At 52.8% G+C, this 25,724-nt stretch overlaps 1 protein-coding gene across 6 annotated transcripts in view; it reads left to right on the forward strand.

Moving 5' to 3' along the window:
- Nucleotides 1-1,071: 1,071 nt before the first annotated feature.
- DLEC1 (DLEC1 cilia and flagella associated protein) overlaps nucleotides 1,072-25,724 on the forward strand; it is an 83,708-nt gene continuing 59,055 nt past the window's right edge. For 3 of the 6 annotated variants that reach the window (XM_056804087.1, XM_056804088.1, XM_056804091.1), the window contains exons 1-14: nucleotides 1,072-1,811; nucleotides 2,301-2,441; nucleotides 3,391-3,538; nucleotides 5,825-5,935; nucleotides 7,893-8,086; nucleotides 8,417-8,637; nucleotides 9,542-9,623; nucleotides 11,007-11,094; nucleotides 15,000-15,173; nucleotides 16,965-17,101; nucleotides 17,254-17,346; nucleotides 17,432-17,521; nucleotides 18,680-18,770; nucleotides 25,316-25,478. In XM_056804087.1, the coding sequence (XP_056660065.1) occupies nucleotides 1,428-1,811; nucleotides 2,301-2,441; nucleotides 3,391-3,538; nucleotides 5,825-5,935; nucleotides 7,893-8,086; nucleotides 8,417-8,637; nucleotides 9,542-9,623; nucleotides 11,007-11,094; nucleotides 15,000-15,173; nucleotides 16,965-17,101; nucleotides 17,254-17,346; nucleotides 17,432-17,521; nucleotides 18,680-18,770; nucleotides 25,316-25,478 (2,117 nt within the window). In that variant the 5' untranslated portion in view covers nucleotides 1,072-1,427. The remainder of the gene's footprint in view (nucleotides 1,812-2,300; nucleotides 2,442-3,390; nucleotides 3,539-5,824; nucleotides 5,936-7,892; nucleotides 8,087-8,416; nucleotides 8,638-9,541; nucleotides 9,624-11,006; nucleotides 11,095-14,999; nucleotides 15,174-16,964; nucleotides 17,102-17,253; nucleotides 17,347-17,431; nucleotides 17,522-18,679; nucleotides 18,771-25,315; nucleotides 25,479-25,724) is intronic. The other 3 variants (XM_056804092.1, XM_056804090.1, XM_056804093.1) reach the window with 3 other exon arrangements.

Here is a 25,724-nt window from a genome sequence, read left to right on the forward strand (position 1 = left end):
TAGGACCTCCGGTCTCCAGGCCTGACTCTCAATCCATTGAGCCACCCAGCTGCCCCAATCTTCACGATCTTCTTAACAATTATTTATTTTGAATTCCTGGATGCCCATAGGAATCCAGCCAAGGGCACAGGAGGGGTAAACACCATTCCTGCTATCAAGAAAGCCATCTCTCTCTCTCCATCTCCATGTCACCTCCTTCCCTCCATAAACTCCTGGGGCTCCCTATTACCTCCAGAATCAAGTGTGTAGTCTTCTTGCTTTTCATCCTCCCCACCTGGCCCTTCCTACCTTCCAGTTGCTCTTTCCCAAGAATACACGGACTCTAGCCTCCTGGCTGCTCCTTCCTCCAGCAGACCTGGTTATCCTTTCCCCATGGCCCCAGCTCATCATAGGGCTCTGCTATTGCTCTCCTGGTTGGCTGGTTGGCGGCTGGAGCTTGTGGAGGACAGTGCTGGGCCTCCACCTGCATCCGGCATGCATATTGTACATACATCCTAGGTGCTAACCCACTCTTGGGTCATGAACAAGGACCCTGCTCGGAAGCAATGAGATTGAAGCCTGCTGGTCCTAACCAACCTCATGCATATGGCCGCACTTCCTCTGGGGCTCACAGGCTGGCTGTGGCTTCTACTGGGTGCCAGATGCCTTACAAGGTTAGCTCCTCTTCTCTCCATACCTAGCCCTGGCTTCTGCTTACTGCCCAGGGTCCCCTGATACTGGCTTAGGCTGGACCGGAACTCGGGTCCGCTCTATGGCCTTTGGCGCCCCGTCCCCGCCCCCCCCCCCCACACATACACCCACAGCGACCTCTGAGGAACCTCTTCTAAGTTCTGCTCTCCAACAGCTTCCCTAAATAATGCCAGTGCCTGCGCCAGACCCTTGCTCCCAGGCCCACCCCAAAGTCCTAGGACCAAGGCGCCCTCTGGTGATCACGCCACAGCAGTGCGCCCCTGGTACCACGTGCTGAGGGTAGGCGGGGAGGGGCCAGAGGAGGAAGAAAAGAAGTCCGTGGCGAGGAGAGCGGAAAAAGGGAAAGATGCCTGGGGGCGGGGCTAGAAGCCGGGCAGGGTTGGGCGGATCCAGAAACCGGCTGAGAGAAGCTGGGCCGGAAGCATGGCCTGGAAAAGGCGGGACAGGAAGCGGGGCGAAGCGGTAGTGGCCTGAGAGGGGAGGAAGAAGCAAGGCCGGAGAAGGGCGGGAGCGCGAGCTGCCTGGGAGGGAAGGAACAGCCGGAAGTAGGGAGGATAGGAGCAACCAGAAGTGGGGCGGGGCGCAGGCGAGAGGGAGAGCCGGACTGGGCGGAAAGCCTTTGCGGGAGGAGCGAGTGGCTGAGGAAAAAGGGTGGGACCAGAAAGCAGAAGGGAGGTGGCTGACTGAGAAAGGAGGTGGGGTCGGAAGCGGTCTCCGAGCGTCGGCCCGCCGTCGCCATGGAGACCGTGAACCAGCAGCCCGCGGAGTCCGGAGTGACCCCGCAGTCCAAGACCCTCCTGGAATCCACGGAGCCGATGTCTCAGCATACGTCCGTGACACTGTCGGTGCCGGTGTCGACGACTGCGTGGTCCTTGGAACGTCCATACTCGCCGACCCCAGGCCTGGATCCGAGCCGGAGCGGGGCCGGCAGCTCCCTGAGCCCGTACCAAGGCTACAGTGGCAGCAAGGAGACCAGCAGCAGCAGCCCCAACGCCCCGATCCCCGGCCTCATCGGCAGCAGCAGCACCTACGAAGATGTCGGGAGTAGCCGCGAGTTTACCCTGCGGAACTCCCCCGAGCCCCCGCTGCTGCGTCTGCGGCCCACGTCCGTGCAGACTCAGGTGTGGGCGCCCAGCTGTCTGCTTCTTCCCCGCTTTTCTCCTTTCCCTCCTCTCATCTTTCCTTTCCCCCTTCCCTCCCTTTTTCTTCCCCTCTTTTTCCCTTCCTCCCTCCCCTTCATCTGCCCCATCTGTTCGCTTGTTTGTTCTACTCTATTCAATACTCACTCCCTTGTTCCCTACGTCCATCCATTTGTTCATTCACTCCTGTCTCCTTTCCTCTATTCAGTCATTAATTCATTCCCACTCGTCTCCACTCATTAGCCCATTCCATTCAGTCCTTCATTCTCTCCCTCCACCCAGAAGTGAAAAGAGGCCAGTTGGAGGCCTGAGGCCCAGCTAGGGGCTGGCCCCCAGCTCATGGACAGGACTACCAGAAGTCAGTGGAGCAGGGCCTGCCCTGAGGTAGCTTGGGTAGCTCCAGTTTCAGGCAGGGTCTTCCCAGAACCTTCATTCCTAAGCCTGGAAACCAGCTCCACTTCCCCTGCACAGGACATCTCCTACCTGCTGACGCACCTCTTCAAGAATCTGTACACTCTGGATGTGATTGGAGAAGACATAGGCAGTAACCTCATTAAATCGAGGGGTGGAGAAAACGTCCAACATGAGAAGTTTGTGGATGACCTACAGAAGGTAAAGGGGAAACATGGCGTCTGTTCAGGAAACCAGGCCATGGCCAAGGAATTTTTTAAAATGTAAAGTTAATTTTGGAGCGTAACAATAATTAACCAACACAGTTATGAAAAGACATTCAGAACTATGGCTTTCATCGCATTAAGAACCACACTTTTTAGCATGACCTTTGTGCACCCTTCAGTTCTCAATCTAGCAAATGCTTATTAAGGCCCTGCCATATGCCCACAGAAAGGGGGCAGACAGTCACTGCCCTCAAGGAGTAGAGTCTAAGGGGAGAGAGAACATGCAAACCAGTATATGCCAAAAGCTCCATACAGGATAGATGGGAGAGAAGGCGCAGAGGGGAGGCCTGGGAACTCGGAGGGGTTGGAAAAGGCTTCCCATAATATAGAAGATGGGATTTTAGGGGGGACTTGAGGAAGCTGGAGGGGGGTCAATAGTTTGAGCAGAGGGAGGGAACGTGTTCCAGGTTTGAGGGATAGCTGGAGAGAATACTCAGAGCCCAGGGATAGAGGATCTTGTTCACGGAACAGAGAGCAGCTCTTCCGGATCGTAGATGTGCCCAAGAGCTGTTCATACTGTGGCAAGAGAATTTCTGGCTCCAGCATGTAACAAAAGAAGGATGATGATGGGAAGGATGCAAGAGGCTTGCATCAGACATTCTCTGGCCAGAAGCCTTACTTTCTCCTTTTGGTCAGTTAATTTTGTCTCCCAAAGAGCCGTTGGCAATTCGTCAATCAATTGGGTTTTAGAACACCCTGTTAATTAGTGATTCTCTGGGAGGGAAAAGTGGCGGGAGCCCTCCTCTCACAAGGATCCAGTGGCTGATATCAAAAGCCTCCAGGTTTGGTTTTTTCCTCCCACTGTCTCCTTTGGGCCTCCCTGAAGGCCCTGGGGCGAAGTCAGCATCGCTGTATCTTTGTCCTGTTCCTTGTTCTCATGCCAGCTTCGAGAAGATTATACCCAGAAATTGGCAGCTGCAGACATGGTGGAGAAGCACATCATTGAGGCTCGAGCTCGGGCCATGGCAGAGGACGAAAGGAGCCTGACTAACATCAAGACACCGAGTTTTAGCACTGTCTACTTGCCTCCAGGTATGGACTCTGTAGCTGCTTTTGCCAAAAGCTGCTGAGTTGGACCAATGACAGGTAATGATGCCAGTTAGAATCAAGGAGACTCCATTGTCCTGCCCAAGTCCAGAGGGACTTCATTGGGTCACCCAATCCCCAGCTCCAAAGGGCCTTTCCAAGCCATCTGGGCCAGTTGGTGCCAGGTGAGCAGCCTCTTCTCACAAACCTCCCACCTGTGGTTTTCCATTCTTCAGTGACCACCTCTGCCCTCCAGGCCACTTTGGGACACTCTTGATGGTCACGAGCTCTCCCTTAGACGGAGTAAAAATCTACCTCTTTGGAACCTTGGGGCAAGCTCAACAAGCCCTGGCCCTTGTCTGCACAGAGATCTTGAAGATGGCCTTCACGTGGCTTAGTGTTTAGTGTTCTTTCCTCAACAATTCTTTTCATTGAGCCTCAGTGGCATTGAAGCCCTTCACCATCTTGGTCATCCTCCTCTGGACACTCATCAGTGAATCAGTCTCATTTCCAAAATGTGGCATCCAACCTGCTCAAGGGACAATCTGAGGGCAGGGCAGGGCAGAAGGCAGGGAGAATTGTCCTCACTGGGGGCCTGTGGTCTTGTGCCAGACTGTTGGCTGAAGCCACACCACTGACTTGTGTTGGGTTGATTATCCATTTAAACCCCTGGGGTTCTGTATAATTGGCTTTTTTTGTTTGTTTGTTTACTTAATACTTGGGGCAGCTAAGTGGCAAAATGGCTAGGGCCTGGAATCAGGAAGAACTGAGTTAAAATCCAGTCTCAGACACTTGCTTAGCTGTGTGGCCCTAGACAAGGCACTTCACTTCTATTCGCCTCTGTTTCCTCATCTATAAAATAGCACCTCCCTCCCAAGACTTTTGTGAGGATGACATTTAGAAAGGATTCAGCCCAGTGGCTAGTACACAGTAGGTATTATATAAATGTGAGCTCTTATTTTTTAAATTCAAGTATACAAGGGTACACCTGCTCTTCCTCTAATGCACAGATATAAACATTGCCCCTGACTAGACCATTGCATGCTTGGCCAAAGGCAGAACTGTAGAGAGACCTGGTCCTGGTTGTCCTGCCTGATGCATTAGTCAGGCCTCTTTGAGTCTAGTCATTCAGCTCTTTCTAGATTCCCCTGATGGCGCCTCCTGATGGGGCCAGTCTCTCACAAGTATTCCAGGATCCTTCCACTTCCCTTCTCTGGTTACCCAGAGGATGCTTCCATGTCCCACCCCTTCTCTGTCTTCCCCAGCCCCCAGTGGCTCCCACAGACACCCGTAGGCCAAGGGCCTCTGCTCCCCTTCACCCCTCACCAGCAACCCCAATAAGCACTAACAGGCCCTCTGAGGATCCTGGTTGGGGCTTGTAGGCAACAGAGAGTGCTAGAAGGTTTCTGAGAAGAGGCCTGGGGTGTTCCGACTCTCACTGGGGAGCTGATTGATGTAGAGGACAGACTGGAAGGGGCTTAAGCAGCTGGGAGACAGTCATTGTGGTCCCGTAGCAAAGCTGGCAGCTTGGCCTCAGGTAGCAAAGGAATCCCCAGGTGAGGTGACATATTCTACATCTGAAGACCTGATTTCCCAGCCTGCTTTTGAGGAACCCTTCCTCCTTACCTCTGGCAGAGCCAGGTCCATTTTGGTGTCCATGCCGCATGTGTCCTCCTTTCTGTCCAGAGCCTGAGCATTTACAAGGCCCAGCTGAAGTCCCACTCTCTACCCCCAGACCACACTGACGCCTCCTGCCCTCGGCTCCTTTTGGGCGTTCATCACTATCACAAAATTTGGGGGTGGTTCAATTGTAATTCATTTTTTCGTGGTGACATTTGTTTTCCCTCAACTGGGGGCTTCTAGAGAGAAGGGCTGATTGTCTCCTTTTCCTGCCTCTCTGGTAGGACTGACCTAACAATTGACTCTGTAAGCCCTAAGGATGCAAAGGAGGGGCAAAGGCGGTCCTTGTTCTCAAGGAGCTCCCAGTCAAATAGAGACACAGTGTACAAACAAAATGGCCCATTCTTTTGGGAGCAGACCCAACAGGAGGACAATGGAGTGAAGGAGGCCTGGAAAGGCAGAGGGAGGGAGACAGAATGTGGGAGGAGAAGCAGGGCTGAGCCTTTGGGAAGGACTGGGAAGTCCTGGTTAATCATTGACAGAATCTGGAAGTTCTGAAGGAATTCCACTGGGCTCCACTGGGTAATGTGCCCAGCTGGGAGAACCCACACTTACTCTGGGGATCTGCTTAGGCGGTTAACCGAAGGCTTCTGATCTCATCCTTTCATGCAGTGAAGTCTGCCTTCAGGTGGTGCGTGGACAGTGAGCTGCTGAGGAAGAATCATTTGATTTGTCCTGATGACTACATCCGCGACCCTTTGCCTTTCTCCAAAGGCCCTAAAGGTAATTCATCTCTCAAGAGTCTTCCTGGTGAATGCCCATCTGCATGTGTGGCTCAAGCGTGAACTAGAAGGGGAGCCTCTTCTCGCTGCTCTCTTGGGGCAGTTTAGGCCTTGGCCCAGCAGCTGAGGGCACATCCTCCTTCCTGGCATTTCAGGCCAGGCTCTGCCGTAGAGGTCTGAGCTCTAGGCAGGGTGGTCCCCATAGGCAGGAACCAAGTAAAGTGGGGTCTTGCCAGGACCCACAGCAGCTGGAGAGCCAGGGGGCCATGCAGCCTGTCCAGGTGGTAAGTCAGCTGGCTCTAGTTCAACCAGGAGGATTTTCAGGATTGAGCCTGACCTGGACCTTTCTCAGGCCTAGATCCCTTGGTCCGGTCCCCTCTCAGCTCACATCTCCTTAGGACCAGCTCTTTCAGAAAGCCTCTTTCCTTCTCTAGGTCCACTCTACTCTGACCTTCTGTGCTGGTCACTGCTTTATGGTAGATGAGGCCAGGACAATGAAGAACTCAGGCTGGGAATATAGTCACATAGGCAGAGGGTAAAGCAGGGAGTGCTTAGGAAAGGGGTTAGCAGAGGCAGGGATCCCACCAGGGACAGTGGGTCCAGCAGAGGAAGTGCTGAGTCTTGACAGGGCACTCCAAGACTAGGGAACAGGGCAGACCTTGGGACTGGCTTGGGGGAAGCTAGGTATGTCAGCAAGGGACTGGAAGGGCTCCAAGCCTTTGATCTGGAGCCAGTCAAGGGGACTGGAGTCAGAGGCTCCTGGGACTTAAAGCAGGCCCAATTTGCTTCTGACAGTGGCTGTCAATGGTATCCAGACAGTTTGGGGTCTCCACTTAGTTTGATGTTGGCTTTCTCCTTGGGGTGGTGGAGCTCCCTTCCCTGGAGTCTTCTTCCTCGACGAGGGGCCTAGAAACAGGCAACCTTTTAACCTTGCTCCTGAGAGGGATCACAGGGCCAGCATTTCACTGGTTCTCCCCTCTTTGTGGCTCCTACCACTCCCTTGTAGGCACTCATATTCTTTTTTCCTCTCAAGAATATTCCTCGTCTTCCTGCTTTTCTGTTTGCGCAGAGGATGCTTTCATACCTCAGCTCCTCTATCCGTGCCCCCACTGGGGTTCACACAGACCCTGGGCCCAATGAAACCCTCTGGGGAGGTCTTAATCCCTGAAGTGGGGTGGCCCTTGTACTCTATAGGAACTTGCACTCTGAGATGGCCCTGAATCTTCATCTCACCTAAAAAGTCATCCACAGATTTCATTCGACTCCTCAAACATCACCATCTTGGCCCGGGCCTGTGGAAAGCAAGTGCACTCATCTCTAGCCTCTCTTGCTAGAGAGTAAGGGAGTCAGAGGTGACACAGACGTGCCTTCAGCACTTCCATGTAGTCCTTGTCTTCTCGGATCACTTATAGGTTTTTAATAAAGTAAAATGGTATTTATGGCTTTTGTTCTTGTATCATCTCCATTTCCGATTGATTGCCTCCTCCTTTCTAGCAAGGAATACATTGCCAGCAAAGCCAACCAACATATCCCTCCCCAGAGAGAAGTCACATTCCTCTTATTCTTTCCTTGAGTTGCATTTACTGCTAGAAACAGCAAGTGAATTTGATTCAGGAGCTCAAAAGTTCCTTTGTGCCAGTTCCTTTGTGAGGAATTCTCTGGGACCCCAGAAGAAACCCCTGTTGAGGGCAGCATAGCCCTGAAAGGTTGGCCCCCAGGGGCCTGTTCTGTTCTCAGCATTCCAACAGGAGACAGTGCATTGTCCTCACAGGGCTACTGAAAATGGGGCTGGGAAAGTCTTTGGCCACTCCAGGCTTCCTGAACCCAATACTTGGTCTGGTTTGAACCAATATGGCGGAGCATTTGGGGGGAGAGCAAGGAGCCAGTGGCCTTGTTGGGGTGGGGGCAGATAATTGCAGTTCTTTCCTTTCCCTCTTAATAACCTGGTTTCCTTTTAGTCCGAGAAGACGTAGTCCCAATATGGTACAAGATGACCTTTAGCTTCAAACAGCACATTCAAGACATAGAAGCTCAGAAGGTTTCAGAGATAGCCGGGAAGAAAAAGAAGCTCCCAGCCATCCCTTTGGATGTGTCCTTGTCTACCCTGACAAAGTGCTCAACACCAGAAGTCAAGGCTCCCAAGATTGCCAAGGTAGCCATATGAAGCCACAGCCCCACATGTCATGAGAGAGAACGGGGGTAAGAGCTTGGTAGAAGAAAGGGGACATGAAGAGGGCACCACAGTGATCCCTCCCCAGGCTGTCACAGAGGGTAACAGAACACACCATTCAGCCCACCTACATGTCTTTGGGGGAGGGCTGGAGCTGGGAGATTCTGCTTCTGTCCTCATTTTTTCTTCTTTTGTGTTCCTGAGCCAGACTGAGTCTAAAACAGTCAGGATCCAGGATCTGCATCCCAGAGCAATGCCTCCTGGGAAACTGTTGTGAGAATTTTTGAATAGGTCCTTCTGGTTGTTTCCCAGAAATGGAGCCAGTCCAAGAACAAGATGTGGATGAATCACTTAAACATAAGCCAGAGGAACCGGGAGAGACAGCTTCTTACCCGATTTGAGCACCAGCACAACTTCCTTAAGAATCCACGCTTTTACCCACCCAACACTGTAAATGGAGGCCGGTCTCTCATCTTTCCTCCAAAGAAGACAGAACCAATGGCAGATGAACAGGGTGACAAGTTCAACGAGAGGTTTGTCTGTTGACACATTTGCCCAAAAAAAGTGACCCCCAAGAACAATAAAGGCTTAATGGCTTCTCTTTTTTTCAGAGGCTGTCTTTGCTCTGCTTTGGGGGGGGGCAGCAGTGGGGCAGTGGCAAGGGAAATAGACCTGGGTATGAGGTCTACAACAGCAGGAGGTAGAACAGTATTTGAAGAACAGCCTGGTGAGGTGGCAGGGTGATTCACTGATAGAGTTCGAAGCCTAGAGACAAAGAGGTCCTGGGTTCAAATATGCCTCTTAGCTGTGTGACCCTGGACAAATCTCTTAACCCCCATTCCCTAGCCTTAATGCTTTTCTCACTTGGAACTGCCCCTTAGAATTGACTCTAAGGCAGAAGGATGGGGTTTTGAAGACAAGAAAGCAAAAGAACAGCCTGAGGGAATTGACCATTAGGTGGGTTGCTTTAGTCCCTCTTCTTTAGGTGAGCACTGGGTTATGGTCAGAGAACGGAAGGCCCTAGTTGTTTCTCTAAACATGCTCTCTCAGTGGCTTGCTTCTGCCAGTGTCTACAAGACTTTTTATTCCTCTCCCAATCTGGTGGTTACCAGAAAATGAGCAGAATTCCTGGGTTTTCTGTCTACAACAGCCATTACTCCAGTTCTCTCAGTCAGTCAGCAGACAGCAAGCACTTTGGGCTCCTACTGGGTACCAGGTATACAGAGACAAAAGTGAAACTTCATGTAAATAAACCAGCATTTCCAGAATAGACATACTACCTGGGGGAAGAGAGCACTGGCTCTGACTAGAGCTGAGGAGTGCAGGCTTTGGCTGCCCATTGGAGCGTGAGCAGCACCTATGGGTAAATTCATGTGTGCATGTGCATGTGTGTTTGTATGTGTCTAAAGGGCCTTTTTTCCCCCTGTTTTCTTCCAGAAATTTTGATGATGTTCCAGTGTTTCTAGCTAAGCCAGCAGTGGTGTTTTTTACTGATTATGTAATTGGACCAGTTTATGAGGTAGAAATCTTGCTTCCTTACTGACTCCTTCTTAACCTTCACAATTCACAGCCCTTTCTTTCCCAGGCCAATCAAAAAGCCATGCTGCCCTGATGGTTAGTCACCAATAGGGTGAGGTCCCAGATATTGAAAAGTGCTCTTGGCAGCAATGATCGACAAAAGACTGAGCATTCCTGGGATGGAGTTTGGAAACTCAAAAGAAAACGGTGTCCTCTCGGTATCCTAAATGATGGCACTGCCATGCCTGGAGACCTTTGCATGGTGTATCTCGGAGAGGTTGGAGGAAACCCAAAAGAGGCAGTTCAGAGGATGCACAGTTGGGAAAGAGTCTCTCAGTAGCCTCTTTAGTTCTGAAAGAAGCTATTATTGATGTCCATTAGAACAGGAGGGCGTGGATGGAATAAACGTGCCTTGATCCCAGAAACTGGGGTTCACTTGGGAGCCTGGAAACAGGCATAGGACAAAGAGTAGGGAGCTTTATTTTATATAGCTCAGGGTAACAGACCCAAACTTACTACCCCCAAAAGAACTTGATGGCAAACCAAGCACAAATAGATCCCTAAAGGGGGTGTATAAATTTCTAGATTATATTAAGGGCTTTGAGGATGTAATGGCAGGAGGGGAACATGGAAAGGTTTGGGAAGAAGGTTGGCTTGGAGCTGGGCCTGGGTCAATAGAGAGGTGTAGAACTAGAAGAAACAAATGTTTTGGGGATAGGGAGTCTAGCATGGCTGGGAGGTGAAGACTAGTTAGCAAGGGGCAATTAGAATTGCAATGGAATGGGCCATCAAGTGGTCATTGAAGGCTGTGTTCAGGGCAGGGCCACTTGAGGACAATGAGTAGTTTGGGAAAATTTGGAAGTTACAGAAGAGGGACTGACATGCTGGGATTGCTCCATCTTTTGAGGTGAGGATGGGCAGTAAGCAAGAAAGTGGGAATGAAAGTGAAGGGGGTCCCACAAAAATCTAAGGCAGAAGCTCATTGCAGAATCCTCTGCAGAGAGACCATGAGACCACAGGGGAAGCCTTGGGAGTGGGGGAGATCGCCGAAGGAGAAGGTGTTGGAACAGAGACTGGAAGAACAACCCTCTTTAGAAGAGAGAAGGAATCAAGGCAGGAGGCAGAAAGGGCCTTTTCTTGGCTCATTATGGGGAAGGCCCTTCTCCTCCAGGCCCATCACAGGCCTCAGTAGAATGACCTCAGGGTAGGCCTCAAGGATAGATAGGCCCCATTAGGCCTCACTTTACCAGGCAGTTAGCAGGAAGAAGAAGCCACAAGCTGGCCTTCAAGCTTGATCTCTACATTGTAAATAACAAAAAGGGGGATACTCTCACATTCCACCTCGTCTTTGGTGCCCACTTTGTTCTTTCGATGATAAACCCAGGTAATACTGGAGCTCCAGAATATGACGTCCACCAGCCGCCACCTGAGAGTCCTGCCCCCTTCCACACGGTACTTTAATGTTGGCTTAGGTAAGTAGCCCCCCAGAAGACCTGAGGGCCAGAAACAAAAATTGTATGGTTGAGGGCCAACTAGGACCAGGGGGCATGGATTTTGATTGTAGGATGAGCTACCTTGGGAAGGAGTGAGGAAGGTGGAGATTCAAAAGGAAAGGGAAGGTTTGTTTGTACATAAAGAATCTGAGATGCTGTTGAGACCCTGCACATGCCATCAATAGAATTCTGATGTCCTTGCGGTGGTGAGATGGTGAGCCAGCTCAGTGGAGGTGCCAAGCAGGGCTTCACTCAGGAGCCACATTAGGACTGTCTACCTAGATTTGGGGGCTCTCTGCAGAGAGATGATAGTCAAACCCTTGGGACCTGATGAGATCACCAAGGGAATCAGCATAGAGTGGGAAGAAAAGAGATAGAAAAAGGACGAGGGACTGAGAAAGAGAGAAGAACATTTCTTAAGGTTCTCTTATGGGCTGCAATGGACTCAAACCCACATGAGACAATCCCTGCTCTTTGGGAGCTTTGATTCTTTCAAGGGTCAAACAGCCCATTGCGGGGGGCAGGTTGTGGTGGCAAAGGGTACAGGGTCAGGAACTCCAATAAGCAACATGGTGGTTGGCTTTTGTGGAGGTGAGATTGAGGATAGTGGGAAGCCAGGAGTGGGGCAGAGATGAGCAGGGAGTGAGGTGTTGGTGGGGAAACTGCATGGAGCAGAGCCCTGGTCCATACCTAGGTTTGGGGGAAGAGAAGAGAAGAGGTCAGAAGCATGAGTCCTGAGCCTGGGGAGAGGCTTGGTGAGAGGTGAGGGGATCAGGAGCCTGATGGCAGAGGGCCAAGAAGGCCATGCAGACACTGACCGACCAACCTACTAGCTGTGTGACCCTGGGCCGATCACTTCACCTCTGCTGCCTCAGCAGCAACCTCACCTAGTGGGCACTCTCTCGGTATTAGCGATTAACAATTTTTAGAAAATCTGAAGTGACTCTTTCAGGGGTCAGACAGGGAAGGGGGGATGAGGGGTCAAGTGGTCCAGTGAAGGGTTTTTAAGGGTGAGGAGGACTGAGATGGGTGTGTAGGTAGCAAGGAAGGAGCCAATAGGAAGGGAGCATTAAAGATGGAAGGGGAGGGCAGGATGTCCCAGGAAAGCCTCTGGGAGACCAGAGGAGTGGGAACAGGGTCCTGGGAAAGGTTTCACTTTGAAAGGAGACAATTATGATGGGAAGATGCTGGGTGTGAGGTGTAGGGAAGGTAGGGAGAGGGTCACCAAGGAGAGCCATCCAGTGGTCTCTCTGAGGGTCCGAAGTTTCTCCATCTAAGTGTGACGATCTGGTCAAATAATGGAGATGAGAGACACTGTGTGCTCAGGCCCACGTGCTTAGGCATCACACAGTGTTCTGCCATAGCACAGAGGTTCGTTTATTATATAGGGATTCAAATACATACTTCTTTGGCACACAATCAATTTTCTACATATATGTTTCCATGGAACATAACAACAAGACGCGTAGCCTAAGGAGATAGTCAATGAAACATTGTTGCTATAGATGAATGACATAAATGGGGTGATCTAGAGGTTAGTTCTCCCTGACCTAGAGAATCATTGTTCCTTTTGGTCAGCTTTCACAATCAATCACAATTACTTAGGACATGGATAACAAAACTTTTCGTAGCTAGGTACAAGGTTACAGGGCAATTTAATGACAGACCAGATTTGGGGTTTTCCTCAATTCATAAGTTCTGTTTTTCTTGTGTTACTTTAAAGCATCTGGCAATGTTTCCTGGTTTCTGTCCATAAACAGAATTCAGTGGAGTGTGTTTTAAAGGTGATTGATGTTCTTGGCTTGCCTGGCTTGTAATGGGAGTGAATGTGGCTCTGTGAAGAAGGAAAGGGGGAGGGTAATGACCTTTAGGTTTTAATTCTGTGAATGTAATCTTTTAGGGTAATAATCTGGGGGGATTAAGATGGGATATATATGTATATATGTACATATATATATATATATATATATATATATATATTGATCCTGTAAGTATTTGCTCTCATATTATTTCTACTATATTGGGAAGGAAACAATAATCATAACAAGTCCATTAGTAAGGGAAGTTGGAGAGAGAGAATTCACAGAATAGGGTCATCAGGGGACGGTGTTCTGGGGGTGGTGGTGCTGCCTTGCAGTTCTCGGTTCCCAGACTGTGACAGTGTCAACCAGTGGGGGTCTGTTGGCTCCCCATAGGTCACCTTTTCTCACAGAAGGCTAGAGTCAGCTAGAGAGAACAGAGACTTCTTAGCAGCCATGAAGGCCCAGAGGAATGGGGAGCATGGATTGGGGGGGGGCTAGTCATCTAGGCATGTGCCTCCAATGAGGCCCTCAAGGAGATGGAGGAAACAGGTACCAAGAGGTCATATGTGGAGCCAACATAGCCCAGGCCAGCTGATGTGGGCTATTGGGGAGCTGGCCATCTGGGGGCCAGGACCATCAGGAGGCTAAAGAATACAGGTGGCTGGCACTTAGTACTTTAAGGCTTATAAAGCACTTTCCAGACATGATTTCATTTGAGTCTCACAGCAACCTTGGGAGGTTGGACCTGGGATGATTCCCATTTTACAGATGATGAAACCAGGACTGAAAAAGGTGAGGTTACTTTCCCAGGGTCCCCCAGAGAAGCAGTGATTGAGGAGGGATTCAGACTTGGGGAATCCTCCCACCCAGGCCAATACAGGGGCCTCCTTGACCCCCAGAAAGTGAGGCCAAAGCAATGGCAGATCAGGAGATAGAACACCTGAAGCTTGTAGTGGCATTAAGGGGCACAGGGAGAGAGAAGGGGCCAGAGAAGGAAGGAGGCAAGTCATTGCATGTCTGCCTACCTCAAAACAGATGGTCATAGCCCCCATCCCCTCACAGGGCTGTTGAGAGGATCCATCTCTATGGTTCTTTCCATGATGAAGGAGCCTCCTAAGTTCCAGGCGATGGCAGTGGGCAAGGAGGGCATTGGCTCAGAGGAAGGCTAAGTCAGCTGGGCAAGTGGCCAGGATGTTGGCAGCGAGGATGGGGGTGGGGGCAGGGTTGGGAGCAGAGATGGAGTGCACTAGGTGTCAGGCCAGGGGAGGCATGAAAGCGGGTGAGGAAGAAGGGACTTTAGCTAGCACAGGTCCCAGGATGGCTGTGGCTGGAGTCCAAAAGCAGAAGGCTGGAAGATTTGGGCCCAGGGGGCTGCCTGTGGGGGGAAGCAGGCAGGGACCTGGCAGCCCCAAGCAGGGAGTTCCTTGTTGGCTTCGGGGCACAGAGCTATGCCCTTCTGGTGCCCCTCAGTGACGAGGTCACACCTTGCTTTCCCAGGGAGCCTGTCTTCAGGGAGCAGGAGGGGAGGGAAAGGCGGGATGCTAGGGGCTTACATTCGTGGGATACAGGAATGCCAGGAGTAGCCTTGGCATGGTAAGGGGTCCCGCCTCTCCTGCCCTTTTTACCTTCTCTGTCCCCAGGAGCATTCTGCAGGATCACTGGGCCAGCACCCTTCAATATCAGCCTGAGCATTTCTCAGGAGGGTGGGAGCTAAATAAAGCATAAGGAAGCCTTCGGGCTCCAGGGTGGGGTTATAGGGTTAGAACCAGCCCACCAGCCACAGGAGTCCTCCTTAGGGAATGGACAAAGCAGCACCTGCTGCCTGCCTCAGTCTCCTCAGCTGTAGCATGGGGTGGCTGTGAGCACTGGGTGAGATATTTGTGAGTGTGTGGCACAGTGCCTAGAGAGTACCCAGGAGGCACTTAGTCTCATTTCTTTTCCCTTTCCCGGGCAATGCCAGCTCTCCCCTCTCACCCAGACAGGACAGACCCCTGAGCTTCCGCAGGTATCTTCTTAATCCCAGCGGACCTACGACACCTGCTCCCCTCCCTGGAGACTCAGAGGCTTGTCTTTGTCTGGCAGGAAAGTTCCCGAGCAAAGGAGGAATGGTGGCGCCTGGGATGATCTGCCAATACACGGTCCGCTTTGCTCCTGACAGCCTGGGAGATTTTGACGATTTTATTCTAGTGGAGACTCAGTCAGCCCACACGCTTCTGATCCCCTTACAAGCCAGGAGACCTCCTCCAGTCCTGACACGTTAGTATGGACTCGAGCCCCTGCTGGGGGATTTGGGGCACAAGCAGCCCCAGATCAGAGACGGGGCAGGGGCAGGCAGCCGGACCGTGCTCTGGGACTGCCACAGCTTTTGTATCACACCTGTAAAGTGGGTGTTGTCGGAGACAGAGAGGGCCAGGGGCTCGTCCAGTGGCCATCCCACAGGGAAGTGTTCACCGGCGTGTTCGAGCCCAGCAGGCCATCCCTTCTGCCACGGTGCCAGCTGAGAACCCAAACCAAAGGGGACCTTTGATGGAGGAGCGGCTGGAAGGCCAGTTCAGATCTGTGGTGGGTATGACCACACAGAAAGAGACCGAGGAGAGGAACGATTCAGAGGGGTGTGGGAAGATCTGCATGAACCGACGTGCAGAAAAACAGGCAGGACCAAGCAAATGACTGTGTACATGCACATACACAGACATGGCTAAACACATGTACATACACACATGTCCTTGTTCACGTGTTTCAGTTGTGTCTGACTCCTGCTGGCCCTGTGTGGGGTTTTCTTGGCAAAGCCCCTGGACAGACAGGTTGACCATTTCCTCCTTCAGCTCATTCTGCAGATGAGGAAATAGGGCCAACAGGGTTGAGTGACCTACCCAGGGCCTCCCAGCTGGTGGGTGTCTGAGGCCAGATTTGAACTCGGGTCTTCCTGATGCCAGGTCCAGGGCTATCTATATCCACGGTACCACCTAGGTGCACACATACCCTGTGTCCATGGAAGAAAGGTGGGAGAGGGCCAGTGAGGCAGAGTATGGCCTGCCCCATCACATCCAGTACTGTAGCAGATGTTTGGGCTGGGGGAGCAGGGAGAGATGGGGAGGGTGGGTGGAATGACTGCGTTGGAAAGACAAAAGGGGCCACCAAAGGATTGGATGCGAAGCATTCAAAGATTTGGGATTTTTCTCAGGGACAGCCAGATTCCCTAAACAAGTCCCGTGGAAGAACCGATTCCCTGGTCCACCCTTAGTGTTGATGTCACTCCAACACGGCCTTCAGGCTAGGCTCAGAGTGATGGGTGCCAACGGAGGCCAGTCGCAGAGGCAGTCCCAAGTCTGTTTGGTTTTTGCACCCGTCTGGCTCTGGGTTTGGCCGCCGGTCCACCCCTCACGGAGGCGGCTCACACGGCTCGTCCTTCTCCCCGCTCCCCAGAAAAGGGTAACCCGTGGTGGGTTCACAAGTCTCTCCCAGCTGCCCAGCACAGAAGGACGTTCATCGTGGATGGTTACGAAGCGACTCCGTTGCATTTTCCCCCACATGGAACATGGCACTTCTTGCTGGGATTTGGGAGGCAGTAAACGGAGCTCCGTGGTGGCCGGCACTCAGCACCGGCCCCTGGTGCTGCTCGTGGGGCCCTCCCCTCGGGCCCCAGCCGCTCTGGCGTCCGTTAGTTCAGTGTGGACAGAACTCGCACAGCCCGGCCACCCTGCAGAGCTCCCGTTGCTCAGGAAGCCGCCCGTATGGATGAGGCGCGTGCGCCCGCCTCCTCCTGGCCCTCCCCCGATGTGGACGGCCACAGGCCGGTTCGTGCGCTCTAGGCAGGGCTGAGATCAGTTCTGGGGACGGAACCTTGCAAGGCAGCTCCTTCCCGGCTTCCGTCCCCCGTCCTTTAGCCAACCAAGCCGCCCTACTTGGAGATGCCCTTCCTTCTTGGGGCTGTGGCTGGGATGGACTCAGCATCCTCCCAGCCTGGTCACATGAGAACGTCCGCTTGAATCCCCCGTGACGGGCGCCGTGACTGTTCATGCTCTTTTGTTTCTGTGGTCCTTGCAGTGGCTCCGACCCTAAACTGTGGTTACTGCCTTGTTGGGGGAATAAAAATGACTGGATTCATCTGCAAGAACCTGGGCCTGAGCACCGGCAGGTTCTGCATCATGCCGAAGCCATCCTGGCCGCCTCCTAGTTTCAGGGTGAGGCCTGGGGGGGGGGATGTGCCAGGGCTCCGGCTGTGCTCCAAGAAGCAGGAACAGAGCGCCCTGGGGGAGCCGAGGGGGGCCTGCCCTCTTCCTGCCCGGTGGCGCGTCCCACTGGCCCGGGTCAGTGTCGTTTGTGTTCCCCGCAGGCTGTGGCCACCATTGGCTTTGTCGAGTACGCTCCGTTCGGAATTCTGCCAGCCGTGTTTGAGCTCATGCCAGGACAGACGCTCTTATTAGAGGTAGGCAGTCAGGCCAGGCTGGAGCTTCTCCTGGAAGACGCTTGGCTTCCTTCGCGCTCTTTGCAGCCTCGGCTTCTCCTTCTAGCTTTCGTGCATGTGTATAGCTTTGGCTTCACGTCTTCTGCCTTCCAAAACCCGCTGGAGTGGAGGACAACAAGCATCCTTGGCAGAAAAGGTCCCATCGAGAAGTCAAGCGACGGAACGATTCGTGGGGGTGTCCTGGAGTTGTGCCAAGCGCGGCTTTCGGGCCGACTCTTGAGGGCCTGCACACGAAGCCCTCGGGGGTCACACAGACCGCTGGGGCCCTCCTGCCAAGCTACCTGAAGTCTAGTGGGGGGTCCCCGTTCCCAAGGCCCTCCCCCGTCAGAGGGCCTTCCGTCCGCCCTGTGCCATGTAGCTGGTAGCTCCTGGGGGCAGGCGCACACAGGAGGGGCTTCATTCCTGGACGCCCTCTTCCCGGAGGAGCTCAAACGGCATTTCCTTATCTCTTGCACCTGACCATCCTCAGAGTTCCCGTCTCTGCCTCTGGCCTCGACTTCTCCTGCCTCCTTTGAGGCAGAGGAAATGGGCACAGACGGCGGCCCTGCTCCTGGTCATTGGTGTGGCCTCTAGCAGTGAGAAGGCTGGCTTAGCTCTGACTCGGAAGTTGGCGGCCGTTGCGGGGGAGCCGTGTTCCCCAGCTGAAAGGCGAGCGTAGGTGGGCGCTCCCAGGCAGTCGCCTCTCCCTAGCATGCCTCTCATCCCGTCACTCCCCTCCTGTAGAAGCTTTGCTCCCAAAGGTAGGCAGAGCTGAGGGACTGCCTCAAGTCCCTTCCTTTGGGATCTCCCCAACTCTGGCTCTGAGGCAAAGAATGAGAAGCGTAGGGGGCAGCTGGGTGGCTCAGTGGATGGAGAGCCAGGCCCAGAGACTGGAGGTCCTGGGTTCCAATCTGACCTCAGACCCTTCCCAGCTGGGTGGCCCTGGGCAAGTCACTTCACCCCCATGGCCTAGCCCTGATCGCTCTTCTGCCTTAGAACCAATATGTGGCATTAATTCTAAGACGGAAGGTGAGGGTTTAAAAAAAGAAAAGAATGACAAGTGCTGCATTGCTTCCCCCGGGGACCCAGGACTCAGTCTCTGCCTCGAAGAATGGTTGGGGGCTTGTGCTAAAGTCAGCTTTCCTTTCTGGCCTTTGGGCCCACTTCTGTGTCCAGGCCTTCCGGCGTCTCCCAGATGCCTTCCTCTCCTGCTGAGTGGGCACAGCGTTTCCTCTGGGCATCCCCACTCGTGTCCTGTTGGCCGGCTTTCTTGGCAGGAAGTCAGGGCCACACTGTGGGCCTTCCTGTGTTTCAGGTGCTGTTTCTTCCGACTTCCCTAGAGACTGTGACAAGATCATTCACCATCGTGTGTGACAACTGTCAGACCAAAGAGATCACCATTTCCGGTGGGTGGTGCGAGTGCGTGGGCCTTCTTTCAGGGCTGGGAGAGGGCTTGTCACCGTTCTTCCTCCTTCGGTCCCTCCTCGTGTCTCACTTAGATCTCTACAGCTTCCTTCTCACTGGCTCTCGGCCTCCAGGCTCGCCTGAGCTCGGATCTGTCTTCCACTTGGCTGCCCAGATCATTTCTGATCGCGCCACTCCCTGGCTCGGCAGGCTCCCGGGAGCTGACCCTTGGCTTTAGTTTTCAAGCCTGCCACAAGCCAGGCCCTTCCCATGTTCCCAGCCTCACGGGGAAGCGCACCCCTGTCCACTCTGGAGCGGAGAGAGCTTTGCTCCCCACCGCTCCGCCTGCACGGTCTCCGGGTCCCCCCTCGGCCCCTGGGAATCTGTTCCTTCAAGATTCCGCCTCCAGATCCACCTTTCCTGGCCGCCCTCGCCCCATGCGGTGTCGCCATCACCTGGACACGTGCCGTCCCTCCCATTAGCCTGGCTTTTGTCCGTCTGGCACACAGTGGGGGCCCCAACAGGGCTTGCTTGCTGCCTGCCCAGGCTTTCCCACCCCCTTCAGAACTCACCCACCATCTGTCCTGCCAGCACCGGCGATTCTCCCCTTCCCCTCTGGCTCCGGCTCAGTCCTCTTTTTCAGCTGTCTACGGGCCTCTCTGCCTGGAGGGCCCACCTTCTCCTCTGACTCAGTTGGCTAAAACTGGCCGCATTCTTCTTCCCAGGCAGGACCTTTTCCCAGCCCCCCACCCCACCCCCACATGTCCTGGCTCTTCCTGACCTCCAGGAGGGACCTCCTGTGTCTTCACTGTGGCGGAGGGGGCTGTGCATGGGCTCGGTGGCATCTCTGGGCCCAAGACCTCATGATGGGTGGCCTCTGGGGGCCTCGTCTGGAACACGCACACATCCACATCATCTGTTCACTTGGCCTGCGCGGGGCCCTCCTCCCAAAGGGTGGCTCCTTCCCGTGTTAGATCAGCTCCCCCTCTTTCAGGATTCTGCCTGACGGGCAGGGAGCCCTTCACTAGCGCAGGGCTGTGTCCACGACGAGATGAACCTGGCGAGCCACATGGAAAAAAGGACCCAGGCACCTGAGGGTGCTGGGCTCGGCCCAGCTGCCTGCTACTGGGTCACTGTGGGACTCTGGAGAAGCTCGGCTTTCTCAGGCGTCAAATGATGGCTTTGGACTAAATGAACTGGGAGGTCCCTTTGAGTTCTAGGATCCTACGAAGTCTGAACCCAAAGACATGGTGAGAGTTAGTTGGGATGGAGAACACGGAAGAAGACACCCCTTCGAAAGAGTCTGGCCTCCCGTGAGCCAGCCCACATTCACTTGGGGCTGGAGGTCTAAGAAGGACGTGGTGGTGTGCTGGCTCGAGGAGATGGCCTTGTCTAGGCAGCTGTGGTGGGGCTTCTCCAGGCCACCTAAACCTAGAAGGACGACGGAAGGAAGGCCAGCGCCCAAGAGCCTGGGAAGGGCTCTTTTTCCTAGAAGATGGCACCCAAGCTGGACCTTGAAGCAAGGCAGAGATTCTCATAGCCAGAGCCATGGGGAATAGACACAGGAGAAAGGCTGCTCACAAAGAGGCCACGTTAGCCAAAACACAGGATGTCCAAAGGGGGGTCATGGGTAGCTAGCCTAGAGAGAGGCTGGAGGCCTGTAAGTGGCAAACTGAAGATCTTTTATTTTTTTTGTATTAGAGGCAGTTGGGAGCCAGCGAAGGGCCTTCAGGAGAGGCCTGACCAGGAAGCTGGTCACCATGATGCCTGGTGCCCACAAGTTGAACTGAATTGAAGACTTACTCTGGGAGAATTATTTTGGAAACCTGGTGGAGGATGGATTGGAGAAGGGAGAGAATGGAAATAAAGACTTCAATTAAGCTCTTGCAGTCATCAAAACAAGAGGTGGCAAAGGCTCAGCCTAAGATGGTGGTTGTGTGAGCAAAGGAAAGGTCAGGGTGGACCCGAGTCTGAAAAGAGCACCCTTAACAGAAAGAGGCAAGTTTGGAGGAGCAGGGGATTTAGAAGGGAAAACAATGAGCTCCCATCTTGGACAAGTTGGGTTCCAGGTGCCTGTGGGACAACCAGGTTGGCCCGTCCCAAAAACACTGGTGATGTAAGATTGGTGCTCAGGAGAGAGGCTGCACAGCTGGGATGCATTTTCATAGAGGTGACTGAATCCGGGAGAACTGGTGATTACAAAGGGGACTTGGGAGTGGCTTGAGAAGTGTACTAGATGATATTTGAGGGTGTATATTTGATGGATACTAGATAACTAATGGATCAGATAGTTATCTCCTTTTTTGCCTCCCCTCCTCCCTTTGTACCTCCCTCTCCAGAAGCCTTTCAGCCTCCCCTCCCCCTTCTTCAGTTTCCTTTAAGTCACTCAGTGTGAGCTGTGAGGTTTTAATGAAATAGTTCTTAATCTTCTTTGTCAAGCAAGGGGTTTATTTGGGGAAGACAGGACAAGGATGGAGGATAAGGTAAGAGGGATGGGATATCCCTACTCTCTACAGTGAGTGTCAGACTGGAGGATATTGAAAGAAATGGCAATTCGGTCACTAGCATGAAAGACAATCAGTCAGAGAGAGATATGAGGAAACCTGTCTGTCTTCTTCCTTCAAATCAGCCAGGGCATCTCCAACTTGATTATCACAAGTCCCAGAGATGGAACCAGCTTCTCCCTTCAGGTCAGCCAGAAGCCAAAGACCTTCAGCTCCAGTCACCACCATCAGCCAAAAAACCTCAAATCCAGTCAAACCATTGGCTCTTGCCCCCAACTGTTTCCCAGTCACATTCCAAATGGAATGTTCATTTGACTGACAGATGATCAATCTCGAGCTTCTTGTTTTGCTGCATGCATGCCTCTACCACCGAAGGAGGAAGAGAACCAGGAAGGAGCAGTGTCCTAGAACCTTGGGAAGGAGGAAGGAGTACCAAGGAAAGGGGGTGAGGATGCAGGGGTTGGTGGTACCTGAGCTGCAGAAGACAAGAGGGACAAGGGGGAAGACTAAGCCTTGGAGACTGATCAAGAATCACCTAAACAGGAGCTGAATACAAATGTCCCTTTAGAACGTTGGCAGGATCCATAGAACAGGGTGGTGCTCCCCAGTGATGCACAACCCTGCAGCTGTTCCAGGACCCCAGAGTTCACTCTGTCCTAGGGAAGAAGACCCATCTGAGTCCCATCGTGGCCTGGCAGAAGAGCTTGGGGAACCTCACTGCAAGGTAGAAATGCCAGTCATTATGAAACTGGGCTTCCAGGCCACTAAAAGGGAGGCCATCGGCCACCTCAGTAAGAAGCAGGTTCAGTCGGCATGGAAGCCAGATTCCCAGAGGTCAGGGAATGAGAGACAGGAGGGAGAATGAAGCCACAAGTGTGCTCCAGGAGTTTAGGAGGAGCAAAAGGAAGAGGAGATATAAGGCAGTTTGAGGGACGACAATAGGGGGCATTGCAAAGCACTGTACTGACAGTAATTCATCTGAGCCTCACAACCCTGTGAAGTAGGAAACTGAGGCCCAGGGAGTTCAATGACTTGCCCAGGGTCACACAGCCAAGTAAATGTCTCAGGTGAGATTTGAACTTGGGTCTTCCTGACTCAAGTCCTGGTCTCTTTCCAGTGGGCCTCCTCACTTTCCATGCCTTAGTCATTTGGGGACATTAATTGATGTTTTGCATGTGTGGCATTTGAACATGAATGCTGACTCTGCTTGTTCTTGGAGTCCAGAAGGAAATTGTTCTCTTCAGAATGTCAGATGATGATCTCTCATGGTCCCCTGACTTAGCATTGAACGGTCTAAGACACCAAGCGTTTTACAAGTCAAAGTGAGCGTGCTGGCTCTGCCTGAATACCTCCAGTAACGGGGAACTCATTCCATCTCAAACAGATCTAATTGTTAGGGAGTTCCTTGTGACTTCGACTGCTTCTGATTCTACTTCTTGGGGGCAAGTAGAAAAAAATTGAATTCACCTTCCACATGCGAGCGCAGCAGATCTTTGAAGATAAGGGCCATGGCTTTCCAAAGCCTTGTTGTCTCCTGATCAGTCCATCCCAAGTTCTGCAGACAAGCCTCACAGACCTGACTTCAAACCTCCTCACCATTAGGGCCTTTTTCCTAATGCCAACTCAGAATTGTTTGTCAGCCCCCCCGCCATCATGTTGGTTCCCAGCAAGGTGGCTGCTGCCCTCTCTCTCAGATCCTGAGCTCATGTAGCTGAGTTGGTGAACCCCCACCCTTTCTTCTCTCGAATATTTCATTTCGGGGAGCTGGAGAAGGCGAGATTTTAGCTGGAACTCAAAGGAGTCCAGGGAGGTTAGCAGCCAGAACAGAAGAAGGAGAGCATTCCAAGCATGGGGGACAGCCAGAGAAAAGGCCCAGAGTTGAGAGGGACCCACAGTCAGAAGGTCAGAGCCACTGAAGAGTAAGTGGTAGAGAGTAAGGCATATTAGGAGCCTGGATGGGAAGGAGGGGGCAGGTTATGAAGGGCTTTGAATGACAAACAGCATCTGATATCTGATCCTGAAAGTCATTGAATGATTAGACTTGCCCTTCAGGAAGATCATTTGGCCAGCTGAGCACAGGATGGACTGGAGTGGACAGAGCCTGGAGGCATGCAGACTCCAGCAGCTATTGCTATACTCCAGGCCTGAGGTGATAGGGGCCTTGGCAGGGGAGAGATGCCAGAGGTGAAATTGAGCCAGAGAAGCTTGAGAGGGGAGATCAACAAGGGATGCTGCAGAGGTGAAACTAACAAGGGATGCTGCAGAGGTGAAGCCAACAAGGGATGTTGCAGAGGTGAAACCAACAAGGGATGTTGCAGAGGTGAAACCAACAAGGGATATTGCAGAGGTGAAACCAACAAGGGATGCTGCAGAGGTGAAACCAAGGAGGGACTCTTTAGAGATGAAATCAAGAGATGTTGCAGGGCCTCAGACACTTCCTAGTTGTGTGACCCTGGGCAAGTCACTTGACCCTCATTGCCTAGCTCTTACCACTCTTCTGCCTTGGAACCAATACATGGTATTGATTCAAAGACAGAATGTAAGGGTTGAGAGAGAGAGAGAGATATGTTACAGAGGTGAAATTGACAATAGATGCTCCAAGGGGATGAAATGGATCAGTGATGTTACAAAGGTGAAATTGACAAGCCTTGCCACCAGCTTGGATATGTGGGAGAGGGGCCATGAGAGAGAGTCAAGACTCCCAGGATGATTCCTCCTTTGTGAGCCTGAGGGTTTTGAGAAAAGGAGAATGAGTGTGGTTTGGGCCATATCGAGTTGAAGACGTCTACCAACATCCAGTCTGAAGATGTCTGAAAGATTTGGAGATGTGAGATTGGAGGTCAGCAGAGTGACGGGGGCAGGAGAAGGAGATTTGTGAATCCTCCGCACTGAGGTCATTAAATCCCTGGGAGCTGATGAGGTCACCCAGTGAAGTCAGAGAGTAGGAAAAGGGAAGAGGGCCCAGGACAGAGTGTGGTTAGAGAGTATGATCTGGAGGAAAATGCAGCAAAGGGGTCAGAGAGGGCGGCGGAGAACCAGAAGAGCCGGCATCCTGAAAAACTGAAGAGAAGAGAGCACCTGGGAGGGAGGCAGAGGAGCTTGGCCGCAGAGGGTCTGAAATGTTGTCAAGATGGGGAGTGCTTGGTATGGAGATTCCCTCCACCAATGCAGAGTGCTGACTGATTTTGACTCGGTAGCCAAGTTTTAGGCGGCTGCCTGAGGCACAGCCTTGGTGCATGTGTCCATCCTCACTCAAGTTCTTGCCATCACTTTTCCTTCTATCCAAATTCTAGGCTTTCGTGACAGCAAGAATCCCATGCTGCCAAGCATCTGCGGTGACGGAGAGCTCCTATTTGCCTCCTTTGTGCCAAAATCTTTGGTTTGCTTTGTTCATTGCCCCTCTATCTCACGGCACTTTTGGGGCCTCCCCTCTAGGCTTCCTGACACTGATTGCAGGTGTCTGGCATCCATGGAGCCCTTAATGAATGGCCCCACTCTCCAGCCGTCCGGGGAGCCTGACTGCAGTGGGGTCCTTCCTTCCACCTTCTCGCCAGTGGCCTTCTGTGGGTCAGGGCTTGCTTCCTGCTTTGTCATTCTCCCTTGATGTCCACTTCTTGGCCGTGCCACTTCGATTGCAGTGGACGCCGGACACCCGAGGTTTCCGGTGCTCAGTGGCCGATTCTCTTCCAACCTCTGCCCATTATTAGATGTGAATTTGCTCCCCCAACAGGAGTCTGCCAGTCTCCAAAGGCACATGGTGGCCGTTGCCTTTCAAGACGGTTTAGCCAAGTCTTACCTATTCCATCAAAGTGGCGCATGATGTGGCCTTGGGGTCTGTGTGGGTACAATTTGGATTTTTGCTTGGTTCGATTTGTATCTACCTAATGATGCTGCGGCTCTGGCCAACCCTGAGTGAGCCCCGTGAGGCGTCCTAATTAAGGTGTTAAGGCCTGGCGGCGAGGGGGCCCCCACGTTCCTGCCAGCACTCCCATTTTAGGCCGGAGTAATTGTCTCGGACAGCCAGCCCAAGCTTGTTTTCCCAGGAACTGGTCAGCTGGTTGCCCTGGAACTTCTCTGCGTGTCTGGCGAAATAAGCTACCCTCGGCCCGGGCAGCTCACAGACCTGACTTCTCAGCACTTCATCCAGTTCGAGTCCCAGAACATCCAGACCACCTCCTCGAAACGCCTCATCGTGAGAAACACGACGTAAGTGGCCTCGCCGGCTTGGGTGGGGCAGAGAAGGTCCTTGAGGGTGAGAGCTTCCAGGGACAGGGAGGAGGAGGGCCAGGACTAGTTATTAGAGCTAGAGGAAGGCCCGCACGAGATCTGGCTCCAGGAGGGCCCGGCTCCTGGGACTTGCTGGAGAGGCGGACACACGCGATGGGACAGAAGAGTGAGCTTTGGAAGTCACTGCTTGTGCTGTGCTGTCCACAAGCTCCCCAGCGGTCAAGC

Source organism: Monodelphis domestica, chromosome 7 (genome assembly GCF_027887165.1).
Source record: "Monodelphis domestica isolate mMonDom1 chromosome 7, mMonDom1.pri, whole genome shotgun sequence".
NCBI classification, from domain to species: Eukaryota; Metazoa; Chordata; class Mammalia; order Didelphimorphia; family Didelphidae; genus Monodelphis; species Monodelphis domestica.